At 50.8% G+C, this 20,373-nt stretch overlaps 1 protein-coding gene across 1 annotated transcript in view; it reads right to left on the bottom strand.

Moving 5' to 3' along the window:
• The window catches only part of SCARA5 (scavenger receptor class A member 5), a 106,632-nt gene extending 98,384 nt beyond the window's left edge, over nucleotides 1-8,248 (bottom strand). The window contains exons 1-2 of the mRNA XM_079139956.1: nucleotides 7,842-8,248; nucleotides 3,879-3,996 (exon numbers count right to left, since the gene is read on the bottom strand). Coding sequence (XP_078996082.1) covers nucleotides 3,879-3,990 — 112 coding nt within the window. The 5' untranslated portion in view covers nucleotides 3,991-3,996; nucleotides 7,842-8,248. The remainder of the gene's footprint in view (nucleotides 1-3,878; nucleotides 3,997-7,841) is intronic.
• Nucleotides 8,249-20,373: the final 12,125 nt, after the last annotated feature.

The raw sequence follows: 20,373 nt of genomic DNA, 5'->3' as shown, positions 1-20,373 counted from the left end.
TGGCCCCTCAAGGCCCCAGGCAGACCCTCCCCGGAAATCCACTCCCACCCGTGCCTCAGCCCCCAGCCTTTGGCCATGCCAAATGAGGCAGGGAGATGTGATGGATGGGGAGGTGGATGCTGGGTTCCCTAGGAGAATAGTTTAATTTTATGGGGAAGGAACACAGGAACGGGGAGCCCCTGGGCCCAGCAAGCAGCCCGGCTGCAGCCGTCCAGCCGCTGCCAGGAGCATGTGCAACTCATTACCTCCGCCGGTTTCCCATCTGCGGCCGCAGATGACGCCACAGGGGTGGAGGAGGGGCAGAGGCCATGGCGAGCAGGACTGCAATATTTTTCTGACACTAACACCTCTCTCTGGCCCTTGGAAAGTGCCTGGGAGAAGCCAGGCCCAGCCAGGCACCACCCACTCGCAGGCCTCGGCTTCCTCTGCTTCTTGGCACCAGACCCGAGAGGTCCCCAGTCCCCAGTGTTACAGGGCAGGGTGGGGGGACAGGAATGGGAAGGTGGGGGGAGGGAGAGGAAGCAGCAGGAAGAGAGGGAAGAGGAAGCAGGCCACGCTGCCGCCCATGCCTGTGGCCCCCACGACCGACAGATTTCGGGTCAGAGGGAGAGGTAGCCAGCTCCACTCGGAGATGCTGTGGCTGAAGAACCTTCCAGATAGCCTCTGCGACTGGCCCTGCCAAGTGGTGCTGGCATCACAGGTGGCCCTCTGGCGTTGCCTGGGAGCTGTCAGGTAAGAGGGACTGTCCCTGACCGTTAGGCCTTTCCATGAGCAGTGGGCTCCAAGGAGGAGCCAGAGCTGGGCATAGTGGCCTCATGGAGGTCATCCCATGACAGGTCACAACACCCCGCTTCCCTTCTCACTTGGTAAGTGAAGAAAAGGGAGGGAGTAAAGGCTGGGAGGGAGAAGAGAGGAGAAGAGGGGAAGGGGCAGGGGGAGGGGGAGCAGAGGAGGAAAAGGAGGAGAGGGGAGAGGAGGGGAGAGGAGCGGGGAGGAGGAGGCCTGCAGCCTCGAAGGAGCAGGAGCCACTCTGTGGGGCGGGCCCTTCCCAAGCACTGAGGAAGCCAGCCCCGCCTTCAGCAGGAGCAGCCCCCCACCTCTTCTCTCCTGCTTCCTGCCCCACTCCAGGTTGCTTGGGGGAACTTCTTTCACTCTCTCTCTCTCTGGGTTTCTGCCCAAGCTCCTGAAATAGGACCTTCTCAGCCCTGCTGCCCTCCAGGAAGTGCTGCCTCCTCCCTTGGGAGCCACCTGGTACCCCTTTAGGAGGGGGTGACCAGGTAAGAGTCAGTGGGTCTGGCTGGTCCTGGCTGGGAATGTGTCCTCTAGAGAGCTCCTGCCCAGGACTTCATGGGGACAGAGGGGTGCTAGCCAGCTGCAGATCCCAACCGCACCCCTGAACTTAGCCACTGGATGAGGCAGATAGTGTTTTAATTCCCACCTGGCTCCAAGTCTGCCCCTCCATTGGTTCTGAATCCAGCAGTGAGGGGAGTTACCCCTCAGGACCATCAACCCAACACCTTTGAATTCCTCTTCCAGGAAGGAACCTGGAGTTACAGGTAAGAAGAGCCCAAGTCAGGTTTTAGCCCTGCCATTAACTTTTTGGGTGACCTTGGACAAGTCATGTAGTTAGTCATGAAGATCTCCGGATGCAGAGAATGCAGAGGAGAGTCAATCCCCTCCCCTGGATTCAAGGACCTCAGAGTCTATCGAGGGTGAACAACTAACCACCCTACAGTAGGACCACACTGGAGTAGGGAAGCCCACCTGCCAGCAGGAAAGCAGAGCGTTTCAGACATTTTAGATGTTAGAACTCTGAGGTTCTGAGCAGGGACATGCGTGGGGGCTGTGATCTGTGGGGTGTGGCCTGGAAGTGGGAGACTGTGGGTTCTGACAAGTAGAAAATGGGGTGGGGAAACATCCCCAGGAGGATGGCAAAAAGAGCCAGAGCAAGGAGGACAGACAGACCCTGTGGATTCATGTTGAAGGTGACATGTTGGAGGTGTGGGGAGTGGTCCCGGGAACCAAGGGGCCAAGATAGAGCCCGGAAACCTAGTTGGTCAGAGAGGAAGCCAAGGAGCAACCTCTACCGACAGGATGTACTTACACCCGGTCATCTTGAAGGTCCTGCCTGCCTCGAAGTCTGTCTAAGTCACACCTAACAGGGGGGTCCACACTTTGAGAACCTTCTTCCTCCGTGCCAAGCCAGCCTCCACCAGGAGGAAGAACGTGCCCACTCCTCCTCCTCCTCCTCCTCCTCCTCCCTCTCAAAGACACCGTTTTAATTTACCGAAGGCCCATGGGGATGGCCCTGGCCCAGGCCTCACTTCCTTCTCCCACCTTCCTTCCACCTTCCTTTTTCTCCCTGACCTGGTCCCACCCCTTCCTCTCCCTCTCTGTTCTGCTTTCCAGAGTTGATCCAGAAGCAATGAAATTCTTCAGAAACAAGTCAGATCTCCTTGAATTTCCCCAAGTCAAGGCCTCCATTTTCCTTTGAGAACTGAAAGGGAGGAGTCAGCCAGAATCCCGGGAGTTTTCAGAGCTGGTTTAATCCCAACACGGCTCTGTCTGGCCTCTCACACCACCACCCACCACCTGGCACCTGCCAGCCAAGGACAGAGATTGCAAAAGACCCAGAGAATCTGGAAATCAGGTTTGGAGAGTGCTCTGCCACTTTTAGATTTCCAGGACCCCTGTTGGTGCATTTCCCCTTCCACACGCTCAGTAGTTCAGGCCTCCGACAGACAGAGAGGGCATCGCTGCCTGCTGGGCAGGGACACCCCAGACATCCCCTGCCCAGCCCTCACTCTTGCCAGCGGAACAGAGGACACACAGTCAACATAAAACACGAAAACTGCTTTCTGTGTTAGAAGGGAATAGACCAAGGAAGAGGGGAAAGAGGGAGGCAGGGAAAGCCGTGTGGTAGATGGCGTGGGGTGGGACAGAAAGGGGTGCCCAGGAGGAGGGCACGGAGGAGGGCGCAGAGCGGGTGGGGCCTGGCCAGCACAATAGCTGGGGTTCCTGTTGCATTTTAGCCCTTCTGGTCCAAATACACTTTTTTGATCTGGGCTTCAGAAAAGCCAAGGGTGGGATGAGGTAAGGAGGAGAGGATATGATGGTCCTGGTGACATATCCCCACTATCCCCACCCCAGGTCTCTCCCACTGCTGTGGCCCCCAGGCACACAGTTTGGTGCTGATCATTGCTTCCAATCACCCCACAGTGCTGCACCTTAGTTCCTTTTGGCTAAACCAGACCTCTGTCCTGATGTGCAGTGGGGACAGAGGCGGATCCAGCAACACCTTTGTTCTGGTCCAGCCCAGGCAACAAGCTGATTTCTCTTTGGAGCATCCCTGGTACCTAGCACATCACCTGACACATTGAAGGTCCTCACAATATGTGGACTGCATTCCAGAGGAAAAGCTCTGTGCAAGAGTGGACGATTCACAAGGGCAGGCTGAGAGAGTGGCAGGTCAGAAGCCCCAGTGTCCTTGTCCTCTCTTCCTGCTGGGACTGTCCCCACCCCTGCCTCTCTGAGCCACCCCACTTCCCTCTTGCATCAGCACCTCACGGGAGGAAAGAGGGCATTGGAGGAAGAGGAGTCACTTCTTTGAGTAATTCCAGGATAAAGGCAGGTGTCACAGTCGTACAAAGCAAGGCGCGGTCTTGGGGGCTCAGGAGGACTCCATGCATGAAGGGTGGCTCTGGCTGGCCGTCCACAAGTCTCCTCCAGCTGCACTCCATTCTCTTGGAAGCGTACTCTCCCCCCCGCACATGCTGCAGTGGGGATGCATTCGCCATGCAGTGAGCATTTATTGGACACCTGTAGTGTCCAGCCCTATGCTCCTTCCCCAACCCCAAGCTGACGCTAGGAGCACTTACCATCCTCACACAAGTTCAGCTTGGACAGGCTCCTGCCGTCGAAGGGCTCCTCGAAGATGGAGCCAGTGTCCCTGTCACTCACGGTGTGCAGATACATGGCTTTGTTCTCCATCGCGTCCTGCAGCAGAGGTGACAGGTGGAGCAGGGTGGGGCAGGGGAGAGAGACATAGTTAACCACAGGTGGAAACAGAAACAGGGACAAACCCAGGTGCCTGGACCAGAACCCTGGGACTTTCTCCTTAACAATAGGAGCCAGGTGCCTTCCTCCAGGTCCTCACTCCCTCAATGCTCAGTGCTTGGGAACACCAAGGTGCTGGATCTTTCTGACCGTGGAATCTGTCCCTTCCTTTTTCAACAGCTCTTGGTGGGGCTGGAGCCCTGGACTGGGGAAGCTTGGCCACGCTGGGTGGGGCCTGAGGGAACTGACCCAGCTATCCAAAAGGTGGCCAGTGAGCAGCCTCTGAGACCTCTGGAACCCAGGGTGTGTCAGAGAGACCTGGGCTCACACAGGGGTATCGAGGGTATAAGACTAGCAGCTAACACAACTGAGAAGGCAAGAACTACTCCAAATCCCATGGAAACCCCAGCAGGGATTCATCTTCCAGGGAGCCTGGGGGGGCAGGCAGTCTCAACGGAGGTCCCAGAGGCATAGAAATGGAGCAGCCTAAGGCCAGGCCAGGGCTTCTGCCCTGATGTCTCTGAGGCTGACCCTCTGGTGCTTGGGTCTATCCTGTAGTGTTTCAGGGATGTCCTTACTGACTTGGGAAAGCCTGTGTCAATGGTGGTGAACAAGTCGATCTGCATAACAGTGTGTACACTTTGTAATGTAACAGGCAGGCAGGGCAGGACTTTGGGAGGGACTGGGGAGATTTTGTACTTCCTTTTGCTTGTAGATTTTCGGAGTTTTCTATACGATGCATTTACATTCTTTGTGGGAAAAATCCTTTTTAAAAGCCAATTTACAAAGTATTTATTTACATAAAATACTTCATATTCTTTTTCTCAAATACAGGCTCAGCGATCTTACACATTATTCTTCATTCTCTTCACAGTTTTAGCCAGTCATAAGTTTATGTTGACCTTCGTTGCTGATGCGTTTTGACTTCTAGATATTTAATATACAAAACAGCCCGTCTTGTAAAGCGAATTCTTTAGAAGGTGAAAGCCCCAAGGAGCATGAGGTCCCAGGTCCAGGAAGGAACAACCCAGAGGCCAGAGGAGCTGAGCAGAGTCTATGGGCCAGCGCAGGTGCCTGGCGGGGGCTAGCGGGAGCAAGGCCCACTGCTCACAGCCTGGGCGGCTCCTCTTCAGAGGCAGCGGCCAAGGAGGCATTGTCATTGCTCCATCATCAGGGATAACGAGGGGGACGCAGGCCTCAAGCAAAACACCAATGCCCTGTTTGCACCCCTTGAACTTGGTCTCCAGGGACCTCTGGCTTTGAGGTGAAGAGGCCAGAACTGGCCACTTACTGCTCAACTATCCTTGGGGTGACCCAGGAGGGATGGGGCTTCTGCTCTGATCTCTTAAGTAATGAGGCTCCACCACCCGGCACACAAGCTCACTGGCGCACACACACACGTGCACACCCAGGCACACACAAAATCACACGCGCCCAGTCTCTGCAGCCTTCCCTCCAGCCTGTGGGAGGGACAGAAGAGGGGGTGGTCCGTCGTCCACCAGGATCTCTCCTGCCCAGCCAGCTCCCACCCAGCTTCTCGGTGCCTTCCCTGGGGGCGTCCAGTCTGCTAGCCTCCTAATACCCGGCCCTCGGTCCAAGGACTCCACCCAATGAGGCCTCTAGGTGGGGCCAGGGTGCTCTGTCACTGCTCAGCTACAGGGACCCTCCCTTGTTTCACGAGCTCAGTGTGCGGCACCCCTCCCTCTGGCCTCGCTCCTGGGAAGCTGCAAGTCGAGCCAGCATCTTCTCTGCCTCGCTAACCCTCGTTCTGCCAAAGGCAACAGCATCCGCAGCCAGAGTGGACAGGATACTGCCCCTGCAGATGGGGTGCAGAGCCCCAGCTTCATTCCACTGTCCTCCTCTCCTGGTCCTCTCCTGGGCCAGTGCAGGCCCGTTATCTGGACCGTATCTGCAGGGTGGCCCCTCCCTGCCTCCTCTCCACCCCTCAGCTGGTCAGCACAGCAGCCCAGGGGATCCTTCTGGGAGAGGGGCTGGGGCCAGATGTGAGTGAGATGCGTTTGGAAACGCTCAGCTGTTCCTTACTTAGAAATGAAACATGCCCGGTCTGCTCACCCCAGTTTTCTTTGGGGTTGTTTTTTCTTCCTTGGGGGGTGAAGGTCATTTGGACCCTCAGATCTTGAGTCTTATCACCCTTGGGCTGTTCGTGCTCTCAGGCAGGAGGTGATTGACTGGTGAGGTGAGATAGTTCAAACTGCTAGTGCAAGAACACGCCCCACTGGGTGCGGGGCGCTGGCCCTCCAGGGTCTCCCTGTGAGTTCCTCCTGGGAGCACTATGCCTTTTTAATCCCATCATTCCCATTTTAAAGATAAGCCAACCAAGACCAGAGAGGGAAGAACTAATGTGTATCAGAGTAGAAGAGAGGCTAGACGGACAGGGGCTTCCCACACAAGGCACTGGTTCAGCCACAGGGTTGCTGTGTCCGGAATCCATGGCGCCTGCCTTCAGGGTACCAGACCAGGCAGTGAAAGGGGTTACAGAGAATCAGCCGGTGCACCCCAGGAGGTGGAGGCCAGCGCAGAAGAGAGACTCAGAGCGGGAGGAGGACACCCGTGCAGGATGCAGAAGCCACAAGGACTGTGAACAACACCCCGCAGAGCCTGAAATTCAGCATTTCAAGTCAGAGTGAGGTCACCCTGTAAATAGGGAGGGGATGATTCACTTCCAGGCAGTTTTACCCAAGGCACTTAAAAGCACAGGTTAGAGGCCAAGGGTTTGCTTCCAAACTGCATCTGAGAACTGAGAAAGCCCTCAGCCACCTGCACCCCTCTGTGCAGGCAAAGGGCGGGGGTGGGAGGGGAGTTCAGAGGATCCTCTCCTGGCTAGTCTTCTCATCTATTAGTTGGAGAACTTGACCTCATCCAGCCCCAGATCCCAGATGCATCACCTCTGACATGGGAGGTCTGTCCTGCTGCCACTCAGGGAAACTGTGAGCCTGTTGGGAGATGATGCTCTTGAATGAGGTCACACAGGGCAGTTGGTGGCAGAGTCGGGTGAGAACCGACACCCTCCAGCCAGGAACATAGCAGGGGACTGAGATGGGACCCTGGCTCTCGCAGCCCTTCTTTGGGCATCAGAAGGACGGAATGAACTCTTCCTGCTAAGTTCAGGAAGAGGGGTGGCAGGAGCTTCGCTGGTTGTTCTGAAGACAGTTTCTGTGGCTTCCACCTCTGACTCTGCAGGGCCCACAGCTTTTCTTTGGATTGTCTCACTTTAAACTCATCAAAAGCAAGTAAAAAACACCCCGAATGTGGCCCCAGAGAAAGAATTGCTACATAAGTTTAAAACCCTTTCTTCCTTTAACTGTATTCACTTGACCCCAAGCACAACCCACAGCTGGATAGGTGCAGATGTTTTATAAATAACCTGTCGTATCATATGTCCTATTAAGGGGCAAGCGTGCACACAAACACAGAGCACACGGAGAGGGGCTATCCTCTGACCCATCTGCTCCCTGAATAGGATCCACAGTGGGACGTGAGCCAGGCAGAGTTGCTACTAAGGCAACAGCTTCCCTCTGACACCCCAGCGTGGGCCCTTACTCTCCAGCCCAGGTTGCTAGAAAAGGGCCCAGCGGGTGGCCGCAGGTTTCTTGGTTGGGACCCTCCCACCTGGAGCAGACACATCCCAGCTTTGCCTCCCAAAGACTTCCACACACAGTGCTCTGCTCCATCCAGCTCATCTGGAGAGACCCTGCTGTCCTCCAGCTACCTTCAGGACACCATGGTCTGGCAGGCGCCAGGTCAAGGTTAGTGTCCAGACTCACCTGAGCCCCTGCTGAGGTGGAGAGCCTGTCTCCTCAGTTCCTGGCGTTCACCATGGTGGTCAGAGAGCTGACTGATGCCCCACTGAGACCCAGGCAGCCCCTCTGAGCTTGTCTCCACAGCCAGCCAAATCCAGATGGAGTCATAGAAAGAGGCTGCAAGGCCACCGGGTCACTTCTGTGACTTGTCTCAGGGCAAGCGCCACAGGGTCACTTCTGTAGGACCACCAGGTCAGAAGGCAAGACTCGACCTGGTGGCGGAGAGGAGGTCTGCACCTGGGGCTCCCTGTCTTGGTGCTTCGCCTCTGCCAGCCTGGGCAGCAATCCGGAGCTGTTCTGAGGAGGCACGGGCAGCTCGGCTAGGTACTGACCGAATGGGAACTGCAGCTGCTTCAGCCGCCGGTCTTTATAAAAGTTCTTGCAACTGCGGAGGCTCGGCTAGCGGGATGTGGAACACGCCCCCCCTCTTGTGGCCACTCCCAGCATTACAGTCCCGCACAGGCTGCGCGAGCTGCAAAGTCAGCTTTGGCCTTGGGACTCCAGCGCCAAAAGAAACCTCTCAAAATACTTTTTGGACAGCTTCTAGAAGGATTGCAGCTAGACCTGGTTTACGAGCCACACAGGAAAACTAGTCTTGCAAATTTATTTATAGGATCGAGTTGGCATTGCTCAATTCATTCAACAAATTTGGCATAGAATTGTTTTATATATTTTTCTGAAGTCACACCCACCCCCAAAGGACACAGATTGGCCACTCTGGATTGTTCAGAAGAATGCCTCAGGGACTCGGAAGCAACTTCCCAAAATCAAGCTCAACACTATTCAGCAACAAGATCAGTGTTCATACAGCATCAGCTGCACCAGGACTAGAGAATACAGGATCCCATGAGTACCCTGGCTGTTGGAAAGGGGTTGAAATCTAGTTTGGGATATGGAATTGGGCACAAAAAACTATGAGCCTTAGCATGAGCAATTAGAGGTACAAAAGGGGATTCAGCAGATGCTACAGGAGCAGTAACATTTAGAAGAGGTGGTGGAAGTGGAAAAGACATCAGAGAAGTCCCCAAAACAGTGAGCCACAGTGGCATGGTCAGTTCCATGGGTGGACTTCAGAGGATAGCACACAGAAGGTAATTTTCTTAAATTATTTCCTGTTCATTGGCTAAAAATGCAGCCTCGAACTAGGTGCAGTGGCTCACACCTGTAATCTCAGTGACTCAGGAGGCTGAGGCAGGAGGATAGCAAGTTCAAGGCCAGCCTCAGCAACTTAGAGAGGTCCTGAGCAATTTAATGAGACCCTGTCTCAAAATAAAAAATAAAAAGGACTGGGGATGTGGCTCAGGGGTTGAGCTCCCCTGGGTTAAATACCCAAGTACCACCCCCCACACACACCAAAAAAATTCAGCCTCCATGCTTCAGGGTCAGCCTTTGAACATGAGGAGGGTTTGCCAAGGCTCAGCTCCACCCAGAGAGCAGCTGCAACCCAGGCTGAGTCAATAACAATAAGAGGAGGAGGAGAAAGGGGGAGGAAGGAGAGCAGGAGGAGGAAACACTTCATAGTCTACATTATGAGCCCGGCAATTCCAATTGCTTTTGATATGTCAGCTCATTTAACCTCTGCAGTTGTCCCTTAATAGCCACCAGAGTTGGTTCCAGGACCCGCTATCACTACATATACCAAAATCCTCCATTCTCAAGTCCTCTGTATAATATGGCTTAGTATTTGCAGAGAACTCATGTGCACTCTCCCTTAAACTTTAAATCATATCTATATTACTATAATACCTAATACCACGTAAATGCTAGGTGACTGGTTGTTATACTGTACTGTTTATGGAACATGGCAAGAAAAAGGCTGTACATGTTCAGTAGAGACACAGGACTTCTAAAAAAAATACTTCTGATCTTCAGATGGTTGACTCCCTGGGTGTGGTTGGAAGGACAGCTGCACCACAGTCCAGTGAGGTAGGTGCTACTGTTGTGAGCCTTTTACACAGACAGACCAAGTGCCTTGTCCCAGCTCACACAGCCTGTAAGTGACAGAGCTAAAACCAAGCCCTGGGCAGTTTGTAGAGCACATACTGCCCCCTGTACCACCTCTCTCAAAAAGAATGCTTCTGTCATTCCAACATTCCAAGGAATGAAAGGAATCTTAAAAACAGCCAGAAGTGTGCTCAGAATGTGATTCCCAGAGCTCCTCACTGCAGACATGCAGGCAATAGAAAAAAGCACTGACTTACTGCTGTGGCTTGAAGTAGTCCCCCTTAATTCATGTGTTGGAAACTTAGTCCCCAAACCAGCAGTGCTGGGAGACGGGGCCTCACCAGAGGTAGTAAGATATGAGCTAAGAGTTGCCATAGAAGACGCCACCATAGAAGGGGCTAGTGCCAGTGGTTCTCTCTTCTGCCACCTGCCAGTCAGCACGCAGGAAGAGCAACACGCCAGATGCTGGTGCCTCGATAGTGGACTTTCCAGCTCCAAACTGGGTAGTAGTAAGTCTCTGTGTTACACAGTCTCAGGCATTTCTGTTTTGTAGCACAAATGAACTAAGAAACTTAGAGAGACCCTGCTCAAAACTCACTTTACCTAAAACAGATCATTTTCCCACAAGCCTACACTGGTGTGCCCTTCGCTAGTCAGGGAAGGGGAAGGATGAAGATGAAGAGAAGAGGATGAGACCCCAACACAGCCCAAGCTATCTGCTGAACCTCGGTCACCATCAGTAATTGATGATCAGATGAGAAACAGTCTAGTTTTCTGCCCAAAATCCAGAAGTAGGCATAGAGTCACTGAACTGCACTGCACGAGGGTGATGCTCGTACTTTAAATCCAGTGGCTGTGGAACACCTTTCCCTTCCTTGCTCTAGTTTCATTTCACTCCTCATAAGGATAAGATCTGTCCATATTGATGCTTATGACTAGTTCCTCCTTTATTTCTTTCTTTGGCAGAGTATTAGTGTACCTTTATATGCAAACGCCACACTTTGTTCATCCCCTCTCCTGTCGATGGGCATCGGGGCTGTTTCCAGTCTTTGTCTATCACGAAAGAAGTGACTCAAACAGAAAGGGGACATTTGACGGTGCAGGACAGTGCAGCTCGGAGGGCAGGTTTCCTAGCGGGTGAGAGGCCTTTGGGTGGCTCTCAGCTCATACCATGCCACCCTGACCCCTAAAGTCAGATGGTCTGAAAGGTGGCTTGCTTCCTTTGGATCACACACAGCCTCTGTCCTAGACGTTTCCCCCAGAAGGTGTTAGGGAGCTGTGGCTGCGTTGATGGAGGGGTGACTAGACTGCCAAAGGAGCCGTATCCGTGAAAATGCAGGTAACCAAATCTGAGCGCTCAGCACGGGGGACCGTGCTTTGCATAAGCAAGAGCTCTCCACACTGCCTGCATCTGTCCTGTGACCCACGTGGGACCCGGGAGCACAGGGACCACGTCAGAGCATAGCACAAGTACTCAGCTGCTTCCTGCTTTCTTTGAATTTATGCCGCCCTCGAGTGCACCCCACCACCTCCCACCCCGGCCCTGCAAGGGCCCCAGAGCACATGGTAAACCAACACTTGCTAGTTGAGTGCATGGACAGTGGTCCTCAGAGGTGCTTGTGGGAAGAAGCCCAGATTCCAAGCCAGGAAGCCCACTCCTGACTCCCAGTGCCATCTTCCCCCAGCTCAGTGGACATGGGAAGTCACCGGACCTCCCTGAACCTGAGTTTCCTTCTCTGTGAAACCAGGTCCCTCCTTCCTGGCCTTCCCACCTCAAGGATGCTTCCAGGGGAGAGGAGTTTTGAAGCACTAATGCTCTTCAGCCATCGCTGTTACTTTTCAGAGTTGACAGCCCTGACAAATAGGATGCTAATCGCTATGTAGGTCTCTCCAGGGTCCAGCTGCTGACAGCTGGCGCTGAGTCCAAGAGGGGGAGCAAGAGCCTCCGCCTTGTGGAGTTCCCTGCTCCTCACCCCTTGTGGAATCTGCCCAACCATCTGCTCCATCTCCCTGGGCTCGGCTCATTTTAATTCATTTCCCAGAAGGTGTGGGGATGATGAATTATACGAGACAGCACAGGATTTCTGACGCTGGCTCAGGGTTGTAGGCAGTAAAACAGTCAAGCCGCCTGCCTGACATGTGCATGGGCCAGAGACCCAAGAGCAGGGCCTACCCTACCCAGAGCTCCTTATATCGTCAAGCTCAATGACCAGGGTACCCTCGGAGGAGATCTATCTTGGAGCTGAGTTGCTCTAAATTTTGCTTGGAAATTAGATGATGAAATGATTTTAAAGTGAGCAATTTGTAGTTGGTAGCCAAACAAGTTCATTCAAGTGAATCATAAGGAACTTCTCAAAACAGGGTGAAACTTTGGGCCAAAACTCTTAAGAAGATATTTAGTGGGATAAATGTAAAACAGACACCAATGTTGGAACAATGCATCTTCCCATATACGAGACGTAGGCCACTAGGCTTCTCAGGGACACACAAGAAAAAGGCTCACATGTTTGATGACTTTGAGGTTGATGTAAGTCAGCAAGAGTTGAGGAGACAACAATTTTAACACTTAGGTTGCATTCATAGAAGCATGATGAGCTGAAAAATGGAGGTTATGAATCCCCTGAACTCTGCTTTGATGATATTACACTTGATGTAGAGTGTTCAGTTCTAGGTGCGGCTGATCAGAGGCTTTAGTCAAAAGTCAGAGGTTGACTAGGGTGATGAAAGGTCTAGAAATGGGCAGGAAAGGGCTGTATTCAGTCCTGAGAAGAAATCACTCAACCCAACTGTGATCTGGGTTTGCAGGCATGTGAAGGTGTTAGGTGTCCTCTGAACCATGATGGAAGAAGAGGCAGAAGCTCTGGTCACCTCCGAGTCTCTAGACCTGGGTGATGATTGAGGAACTCCCCCCACTGACATCATTTACCAGAACCTGGGACTCCACAGTGGAAGAAGCACCTCATGGGAGTCTCTCACACTGGGTGACTGACCTGCTCAACCCAGTGACCTCCGATGTCTCTCCCAAGCCTGAGCAGGCCCTTGCAAGAAACTTCTTCCGCCATGGTAGGAAGCAACTTAGAACCGATTCTATTGCCTAACTTGCTTTGGTTGGGGCAGAGAAAGAACATTCCATGAATGCTTTTAATAGGAAGAACTAAGAACAGGAAATATTATAGCCAATGACCATAATAAGTAAGAACAACAAAAATATTTCAGCTAGGGAGAGAGAAAAGCAGAAAAGGAAGCTGAGAAAGAACAATGGAGATAAAAGGGAGAAAAATAAGGCAGATGAATGGAAAAGGAGGTGGCATGGGGGGAGAGGAGATGGCAGCAGAGGGAGGACTCAGAACATAAAGTGATGCAAGTGTTTTCTTTCCCTCCCTTCTTGGAGCACAACTCACATTGGCTAGTACAAAATGTAGTTTAGGCCATATAATTTTCAAAGATATACATGCATGTTTTTTTAAAAGATGCTTTTAAATAAATAGTTGTACAAGGCTTTTTATGAAAGCAACAGCTCCCTAACCTCTTACATCCATGTCTTGTTTCCCATGGCCACTCATTTCCAACCCTGCAATGGTTACATTTTGTGTTTATTTCCACATTTCTAAATAACACGGTTATGCTATTGGTTTTGTTTTTTCAATTTTATGCACCATTCATTCCCACTATGGGGGAAAGAGCTCTTTCTTACTATACCTTCCACCCTACACTTCCCCATCCTCTTAGGACAGTGTATCATACTTTCGTCTAGATTGTTTTTCAGTTTTTTTTATTGTTACCATATAAGTGTTGTTCACAGCCCAATCCATGCACAATGTTTTCTAGAGCGAAATGTTAAATGTTTTATTTCCCTGGCATTTGTATCAGTGTCCTCTCGATACAGTCAGGTACGCCAGATATTCTCTTATTTTATCATTCTATCAATGTGTCCTGAAACTTTCTGATTTACTTGATACTGGACCAATAGCTCTCAACACTAGTTCATGGTTATTACACAAAGAATTGCTTTTACCTCAACCTTGGAGCTTCTCTTTGAGTCTATCTTGATTGGAGACTCAGCGTTCTTAATAGCCTGCCTTTCTCTACCTCAATTTATTTCCTTGTTTTGGTGAAGCACATTTATGAGGGAATAAATACATAGATATCTTAAATACCTGAAAATATCTTAATTTTTAATCCTTGACCTTGAGTGATAGTTCATCTGGATATAAAATTCTGGGTTGAATTTTTTCCCACTCCAAATTTTGATGGCATTCTTACATTGTTGGAAACTTCCGACAAAACCCTAAGACATCCTGGTTTTTGACCCTTCTCACATTACCTTTTGTCTTTTTAGGATCTTCTTTGTGACCAGTATTTTGAAATAAAAGATAAGTCTTGGTGTGAGCTTTTTCTCATCCCTTATTCCAGACATTTAGAATGAACTTACAATCTGAAACCTCAAGTTCTTTCTTTCAGGGAAGTTTTATTCAATTATTTCTTTATTGAGTTTCTTCCCTTTGTTTTTCTCTTCCCCTTTTTGTTATTTAAATATTGATGTTCCTGGACAAGTTCTCCAGTTTTTCTTGATTTTCTCTCCCAGTTTCCATCTTTTTATCCTTCTTGGAAGTTATTCTACTTTGAGGGACATTTCCTTGAATTTGTCTTCTGTTGACTTTCATATATATATTTATATATAAAAATACATATATATGTTCATATTTAATCTGTTGTATTTAACCAGAAGTTTTGTTCATTTTATTTTATTTTAAAAATCATTTGCTTGGGATAATTTTATCCCAATTCATTAATGTCCACAATCGTTTTTAGTCTGTTTATTTTATCATTCTGCATCTAGAGCCTTCAGCATGCTGGCCAGCCTCCTCTGGATATTCTCTTTCAAAAAGCCTGTTGAAATGGAGTCCAACATTGAAGCCAGGTCTGCAGCTATATGGCACTTGAGACAATTGTCTTCTTTTTCTGAGTGTAATTTTTCTCCTTTGCAGCCTGGGACTAGATGGCACTTCTCAACTGCTAGTCTACACTGCTGAGTCCCACAGAGCCTGATGACCCATACCACCTTTACACACAGGCTACGAGAAAACCAGATGTGGTTTCCCATCTTGCTCCAGTGCAATTGACTTTTGGACTCTGGGTGAGATACTCTATATTTATCCCCCACTATATTTCATCTGAGCTTCAATTCATGACTGCAGCCTATTCACATCTTTTGAATTTGGATTCTGCTTTCTAATATCAGCATTATTCAGTCTGCCATCAGCTCCAACCAAGTCCTTGACGAGGGGCTGAAGAACTGCGTGACTCCACTGACTTTCTCCCAAGGATGCTGTCTATCCACTGGACAAACTAGGCAAATAGTCTTATAATTCACCTTGTGTCTACTTGGCATTTGGTCTGTATTTGTCCATCAGGACCACAAGAACGGCATGTCTCTGAAAATTGTTTTAAAATATATCAATAGGATAGTTGAGGTATGTTAAGGCCAACAGGTCAGGAGACAACAGCCAATGAAAAGATAATTTGTTTCTCACAGTTCCCAAGAAGAGGGGTCATATCATGCCACAGGGGCCAACAAGGCAGCACCAGAGTTGGTCAGGAAGCAGAGGGAGAGGGGACAATCATAGGCAAGAGCCAGAAAGGACAGGTGAGGCCAAGTAAGAAGGCTTGGGCTTGGCTAGTATGGATCATTTCAGCAGGTCCTGGACATGGGCTGTCCCTCGTTAATGAGGGTAAGTGGCCCTGGAGTGATTAGGGAAGATAGAGAATGGCCCAGGGTAGAGCACTTCATATGACTGCATGACCTATGTGATCCTGCAATATGTATAGTCAGAAAGATGAGAGATCACACTCCATTTATGTATGAGCTATCAAAATGTATAACTGCATTCTACTGTCATGTACAACTAATTAGAACAAATAAAATAAAATAATTTTTAAAAATTAGAGAAAATGGCTGGACTGTGGTTCTGGATTGGTTAGTCGGCATTTGAAAAGCAAGCTTGGTTTGAGAGAAAGCGGTTTACGACCTCTAGGAATTGGCCACCCCAGGGAGGGGTAGTTCCTCAGGGCTTAGTCATGCCCCACACGTCAAAGCATCAGAACATACAAAATAGGAGACAAAGTTAACACACAAATTTAGTGCACTTATCCCTGTTGGTTAGAGCTGAGTCTGGGCAGTGCCAGAGGAGGCCACCTGGGGCTCACCACAGTGCAGGTTTGAGCTCTCTATTACTGAAAGGAGAAGAGAAAGTAAGATCCAGCTGTTCCCTCCCTCCAAGAACCCCTCCTATGACTCATCTCTGCTCATGAGGATGGAGGCTCTTTTGGGAGGCTGCGGAGGTTCTGCAGACAGGGAGAGGCCAGCATTGACATATGGCTTCGCGTGGCCCTTGTATGTTCCTTGGAAACCGTGTACGCATATACATGTACTTCCCACGGAGGATTTATTCCCAGATCAAAAGTGTCCCCAGTTCCTCCTGACACTTATTATGCATGAGAACCTCAAACAAAAGTTCAAGGGAGCAAGTTAGACTCAAGTCCTATTGGGATTGAGTGTTTGCCCCTAAGGACCTCTGAGATGGTGGAACCAGGCCACTAGCAAGGGTCCGTGAGCAGTCCGCTGCAAGCCTATTTCCCTTTCTCCAGGTGGGTGCATTTGGCCTCTTGCCCAGCATGTGCTGGCCCTCTGCCCACACATGCCAACGTAGCCCTCATAGTCCACACACTGGACTGTGTCCACCAGGATTTTAACACCGATAAGGAACAGGCTCATGTATCTCATTGCCTTTTTCTGGAAACTGCTCCAGTCCCTTTACTGTGTAGAGGGTAGGTAGTTGCCACGGACCCAGGCTAAAGGCAGACAGCCAGAGCTCAGCTGGAGGCAGGAACTGGGCCAGGGACACTGCTCTTGAGCAATAACAACCATCGGCTCTGGTATCTCTGTGTCCCAACATGTCACCAGATGAAGCTGGCACTCAGCACGTGCCATATCTGTATGAGTGTAGTCGACTCCACAGTGGGTCGCATTCCTTGGGCTGTCCACTGCCACAGCAGATAGAAAGGGAAAACCCTCCTGCCTCATCCCTCTGCACATGTCCTCTGTTCCCAGTAGGCACATCCTGGATCACAGTCATCCAGAGGGCTGCTGCCACCCCTTCAGACTCGTGTTCCCAGACCTCCCGTTGTTGACGGAAAGACCCTCCTTTGGAAGCCATGCTCCCTGGGGCAAGGCCTGTTTGCCCATTTTCTTCTCTGGGGAGTCCTTTCTCCTAAAGCAGGACACACAGAGCCCATTCCACCGCACAGCTGATCTTCAGTCTGGTGACAGGCTCTCAGGAAGCCACGGGCACGTGCATGTTACAGAAAGTCACAGCACAGGCATCTAGGTGCCGGCATGCCAAGCCCACACTGCCGGCCCCTGGATTCTGGCAGTCTTCCCAGGCCCCGCGTGCTTACATTCCAGTATCCAGTTCAGCACATTCAAGCACAGTCTCAGGTTACTAGGATAGCTTGGCACATGCTCACGGCCTGCTCAGTGGCCCCATGCTTCCCTGGCAGGCATCAGGCTTTCTTCACACCTAATCCTCTCTGATGAAGAGGGGAGGGCACTTCTCAGGGGCCCTGGGGACCTGTCACTAGTGAGATGCTGGATAAATACCAACTCCTTCAAGTGTACAGCAGTTCTCTTTGAAACTGCCAGTTTACCATACATGGAAATGAAATTCTGCAGGATCTCTGGAGTGGAAGAAGCCAACAGAGGTGAGAAGGCTCACCGGGTGGCCCAGGGATGCTGCATCACAGGAAGAATGTATGTGTGCCCTGGTCTCTCCATCTTCTTACAAATTGCCAGGATTCAAGCAGGAGAGCCCGGCCATGAGGACCTCCTCCAATCCCCGTCACCTCCCAAGGGCACCACCTCAAAATACCAGAGTCAGGTTCAGTTTCTACCTTCCTAAAACTTCACAAAGGGATTACACTTCAGCTCGAGTTTTCAAAGGAGACAAATCATATTTAAACTATAGTAGTCCACGTTAGCCAGAGAGTCTGCTCCTGCACCCCTGGAGCCCGTTGGTGAGCTATTCAAGGCCTCTCCTTAACCATTGCTTTTGGAAACCAGCTGTGATTCTAACACAGCAAACTTGCCTCTAGTTTTTTTCCAGATCAGAAAGTCCAAGATTGCCCCCTTTCCCTCCCAATGTCCACAAATGGAACAGGCCCAGACTCCCAGCGTTGGTTCTCCTAGTGGGGGAAAGACACACTCCTGGCCGTGGGAAGACACCTGCTGCTGGAGGTGCAGCCCTCAGCCACACATGTGAGTCCAACAGGGTGTCCTGCTGGCCATCCATGGGGGCTGGGCCTGCACCCAGCACCCCTCTCTCCTAAACCATGCCCGTTACCCTCAGCATCAGTGTCCCTAAGAGCCATAAACCACAGCAGTTACTTGAAGAGAGGAAATTGAAAATAAAGACTTGCCGTCTAGCTGTGCATTTGAGAACTTGGTCCCAGGAAGACCTGCTCATCCAGGGCCAGTGAGGGAGGAGCAGGTGTTGGGGGCAGCTGGGGAACCCCCTTCTTGTCTGGCTGTGGGACAAATGGCTCTTTCCCCTCTCTCTGCTCCCTGTGCTCTCTGAGAGAGCCTATAGCTTGCCTCTCCATCCCCTGCTGGAATGCTCCAGCACTGACCTTGGAGAATGGACCCTGAGCCAGGGAACCGAGTGCCAGGTTACGGGAGCCTGCAGGAGACGCCATCCAGGCTCTCCTGCCTTTGGCCACCCTCCTGGCCTCCTGCCTCCCCACACAGCGCTCTCCTCTCCGAGGAAGGCCGCCTGGTGGTGGAGGTGTTCGCCAGCTCCTGGGTGGACTTACACGGCCACGCATCCTTGGTCCCTGCACACCCTGCTGGTTGCAGGAGAGCTCTGCTGTATTCTAGGGTACTACATAGTGGGATCCCCAAACAGTCGCGAGCTCTGATTTGCACCACCACGAAGCAGTGGTTTTTGAAACACTTGATGTCCAAGTTCTACTCCCAGAGATTCTGACCCAATCAGTATGTGGAGCAGGGTCCACTTGGGCTCCCCAGGGAAATTCAAAATCACAACCGTGGAGGAGGACCACATCCTAGAGTCCACCCAAATTGTGTATATGAGGGTCATTCTCAAAAGGACAAAAATCAGATCATCTCTGAAAAGTGTAAAGAAATACATGGCTAAAGAAATCCTTAATTAGCATCAATTACTCTTTCTAGGACCCTGGTAGAACTTTCTTCTATCACAGGCATTGGTTTTTCTGAGAGAAAAAGAGGGGAGAAGGAGAGGGTGGGAGAGAGACAGGGGAAGAAAGAAAGAGAGTTCTGGCAGCCGTGGCCTTGGTCAACAGTCGCCAACTCTCTCCCTACCAGCTAAGTACGGCTCTTGTCCTCTGGTTGGAGGCAGACACTGCCATTTCCTCCAGGGTAACACGTTAAGGAAAAAATCATGCTCACAGAACTTGTCCCCTTTTCAAATCAAGAGCTCACGTGTTTCTTCCAGGAAAAAAACATAATTGGGAGAACTTTTATAGACACTACGCAGTGAGACTTTAAAGCAGAGATTCCTAGTGGCTTTGATGGTGGGTAATATAGAGAACTGAGTCCGATCTGGGTTTCACAAGTCATTATAAATTTTCTCTTGATCCCTAATCAGACTAAGCTGTGCTGTTGAGAGCAGGGATGTACAGGGTTAGAAGATGGGATTTAGACGGAAGAGAATAAACAGACACAAGCTCATGCTATTCTGGGTAATTCGATTGGAATGGGAAGAAATGGAAGAGAAACAGAAAAAAGGTCAGCGATAACACGGCGCGTGCGGGAATGCTTTCAGAGAAATCAAACTTGAGAACCCCTTTTGAATCATCTCCTTGGCCTAGCAATGCTGGTGCCTGTTTGTAAGATAAGAGCATCTCATCTTGGGGGTAGGGTGGCCTTAGCTGGGCATGACACTCCACAAACAGCACACGTCCTGATGTCATTCGGCATCAGGAATGAAGTTTCTCATCATTCCAGCTTGGACGATGCGCCTTCTGACAGGATCACTCCCCTGCTTTCTTAAGCAGAGCTCCTTGGTTATAAATCAGCCTCAATTGTGAGGCAGAACCCCCTTTGTGGCTGTTGTACGTAAAGAACCGATGGAGCCAGAAAGAAGCTCCTTGAGGTTGGCACTGCCGGATCTGATGGATAAGACAGTCCACCTCTGTTCAAGGGGTGACTTGAGTGACAACAGCCCAGAGCAGGGTGGACTTGGCCTCCTGACACTACCATGCCAAGAAACCGTGTCTGAGAGTAAGCGCTCCACCATGTGAGACAAGATCACCTTTTCTTCTCAATAACGCTGAGCCTTGCTTTGGAGAGACGTGCTTGCAAACTGTCTGTGAGCTGGCGGGAGGTGGAAGTCGCGGAGTTAGGTTTGTTCCTCTCTGCTTCAGATTTGACGGACTTGGCAGAGGAGAATCTCCATTCACTTCTGGCTGAAGCCTCAACTCAGCTCTGAGTTTTCCACTCAGAGGTGGAAAAGAA

This window comes from Sciurus vulgaris (assembly GCF_902686455.1).
Source record: "Sciurus vulgaris genome assembly, chromosome: 5".
Classification (NCBI taxonomy): Eukaryota; Metazoa; Chordata; class Mammalia; order Rodentia; family Sciuridae; genus Sciurus; species Sciurus vulgaris.
The sequence above is the reverse complement of the archived record's forward strand: the minus strand, read 5'-3'. Positions and strand labels throughout refer to the sequence as shown.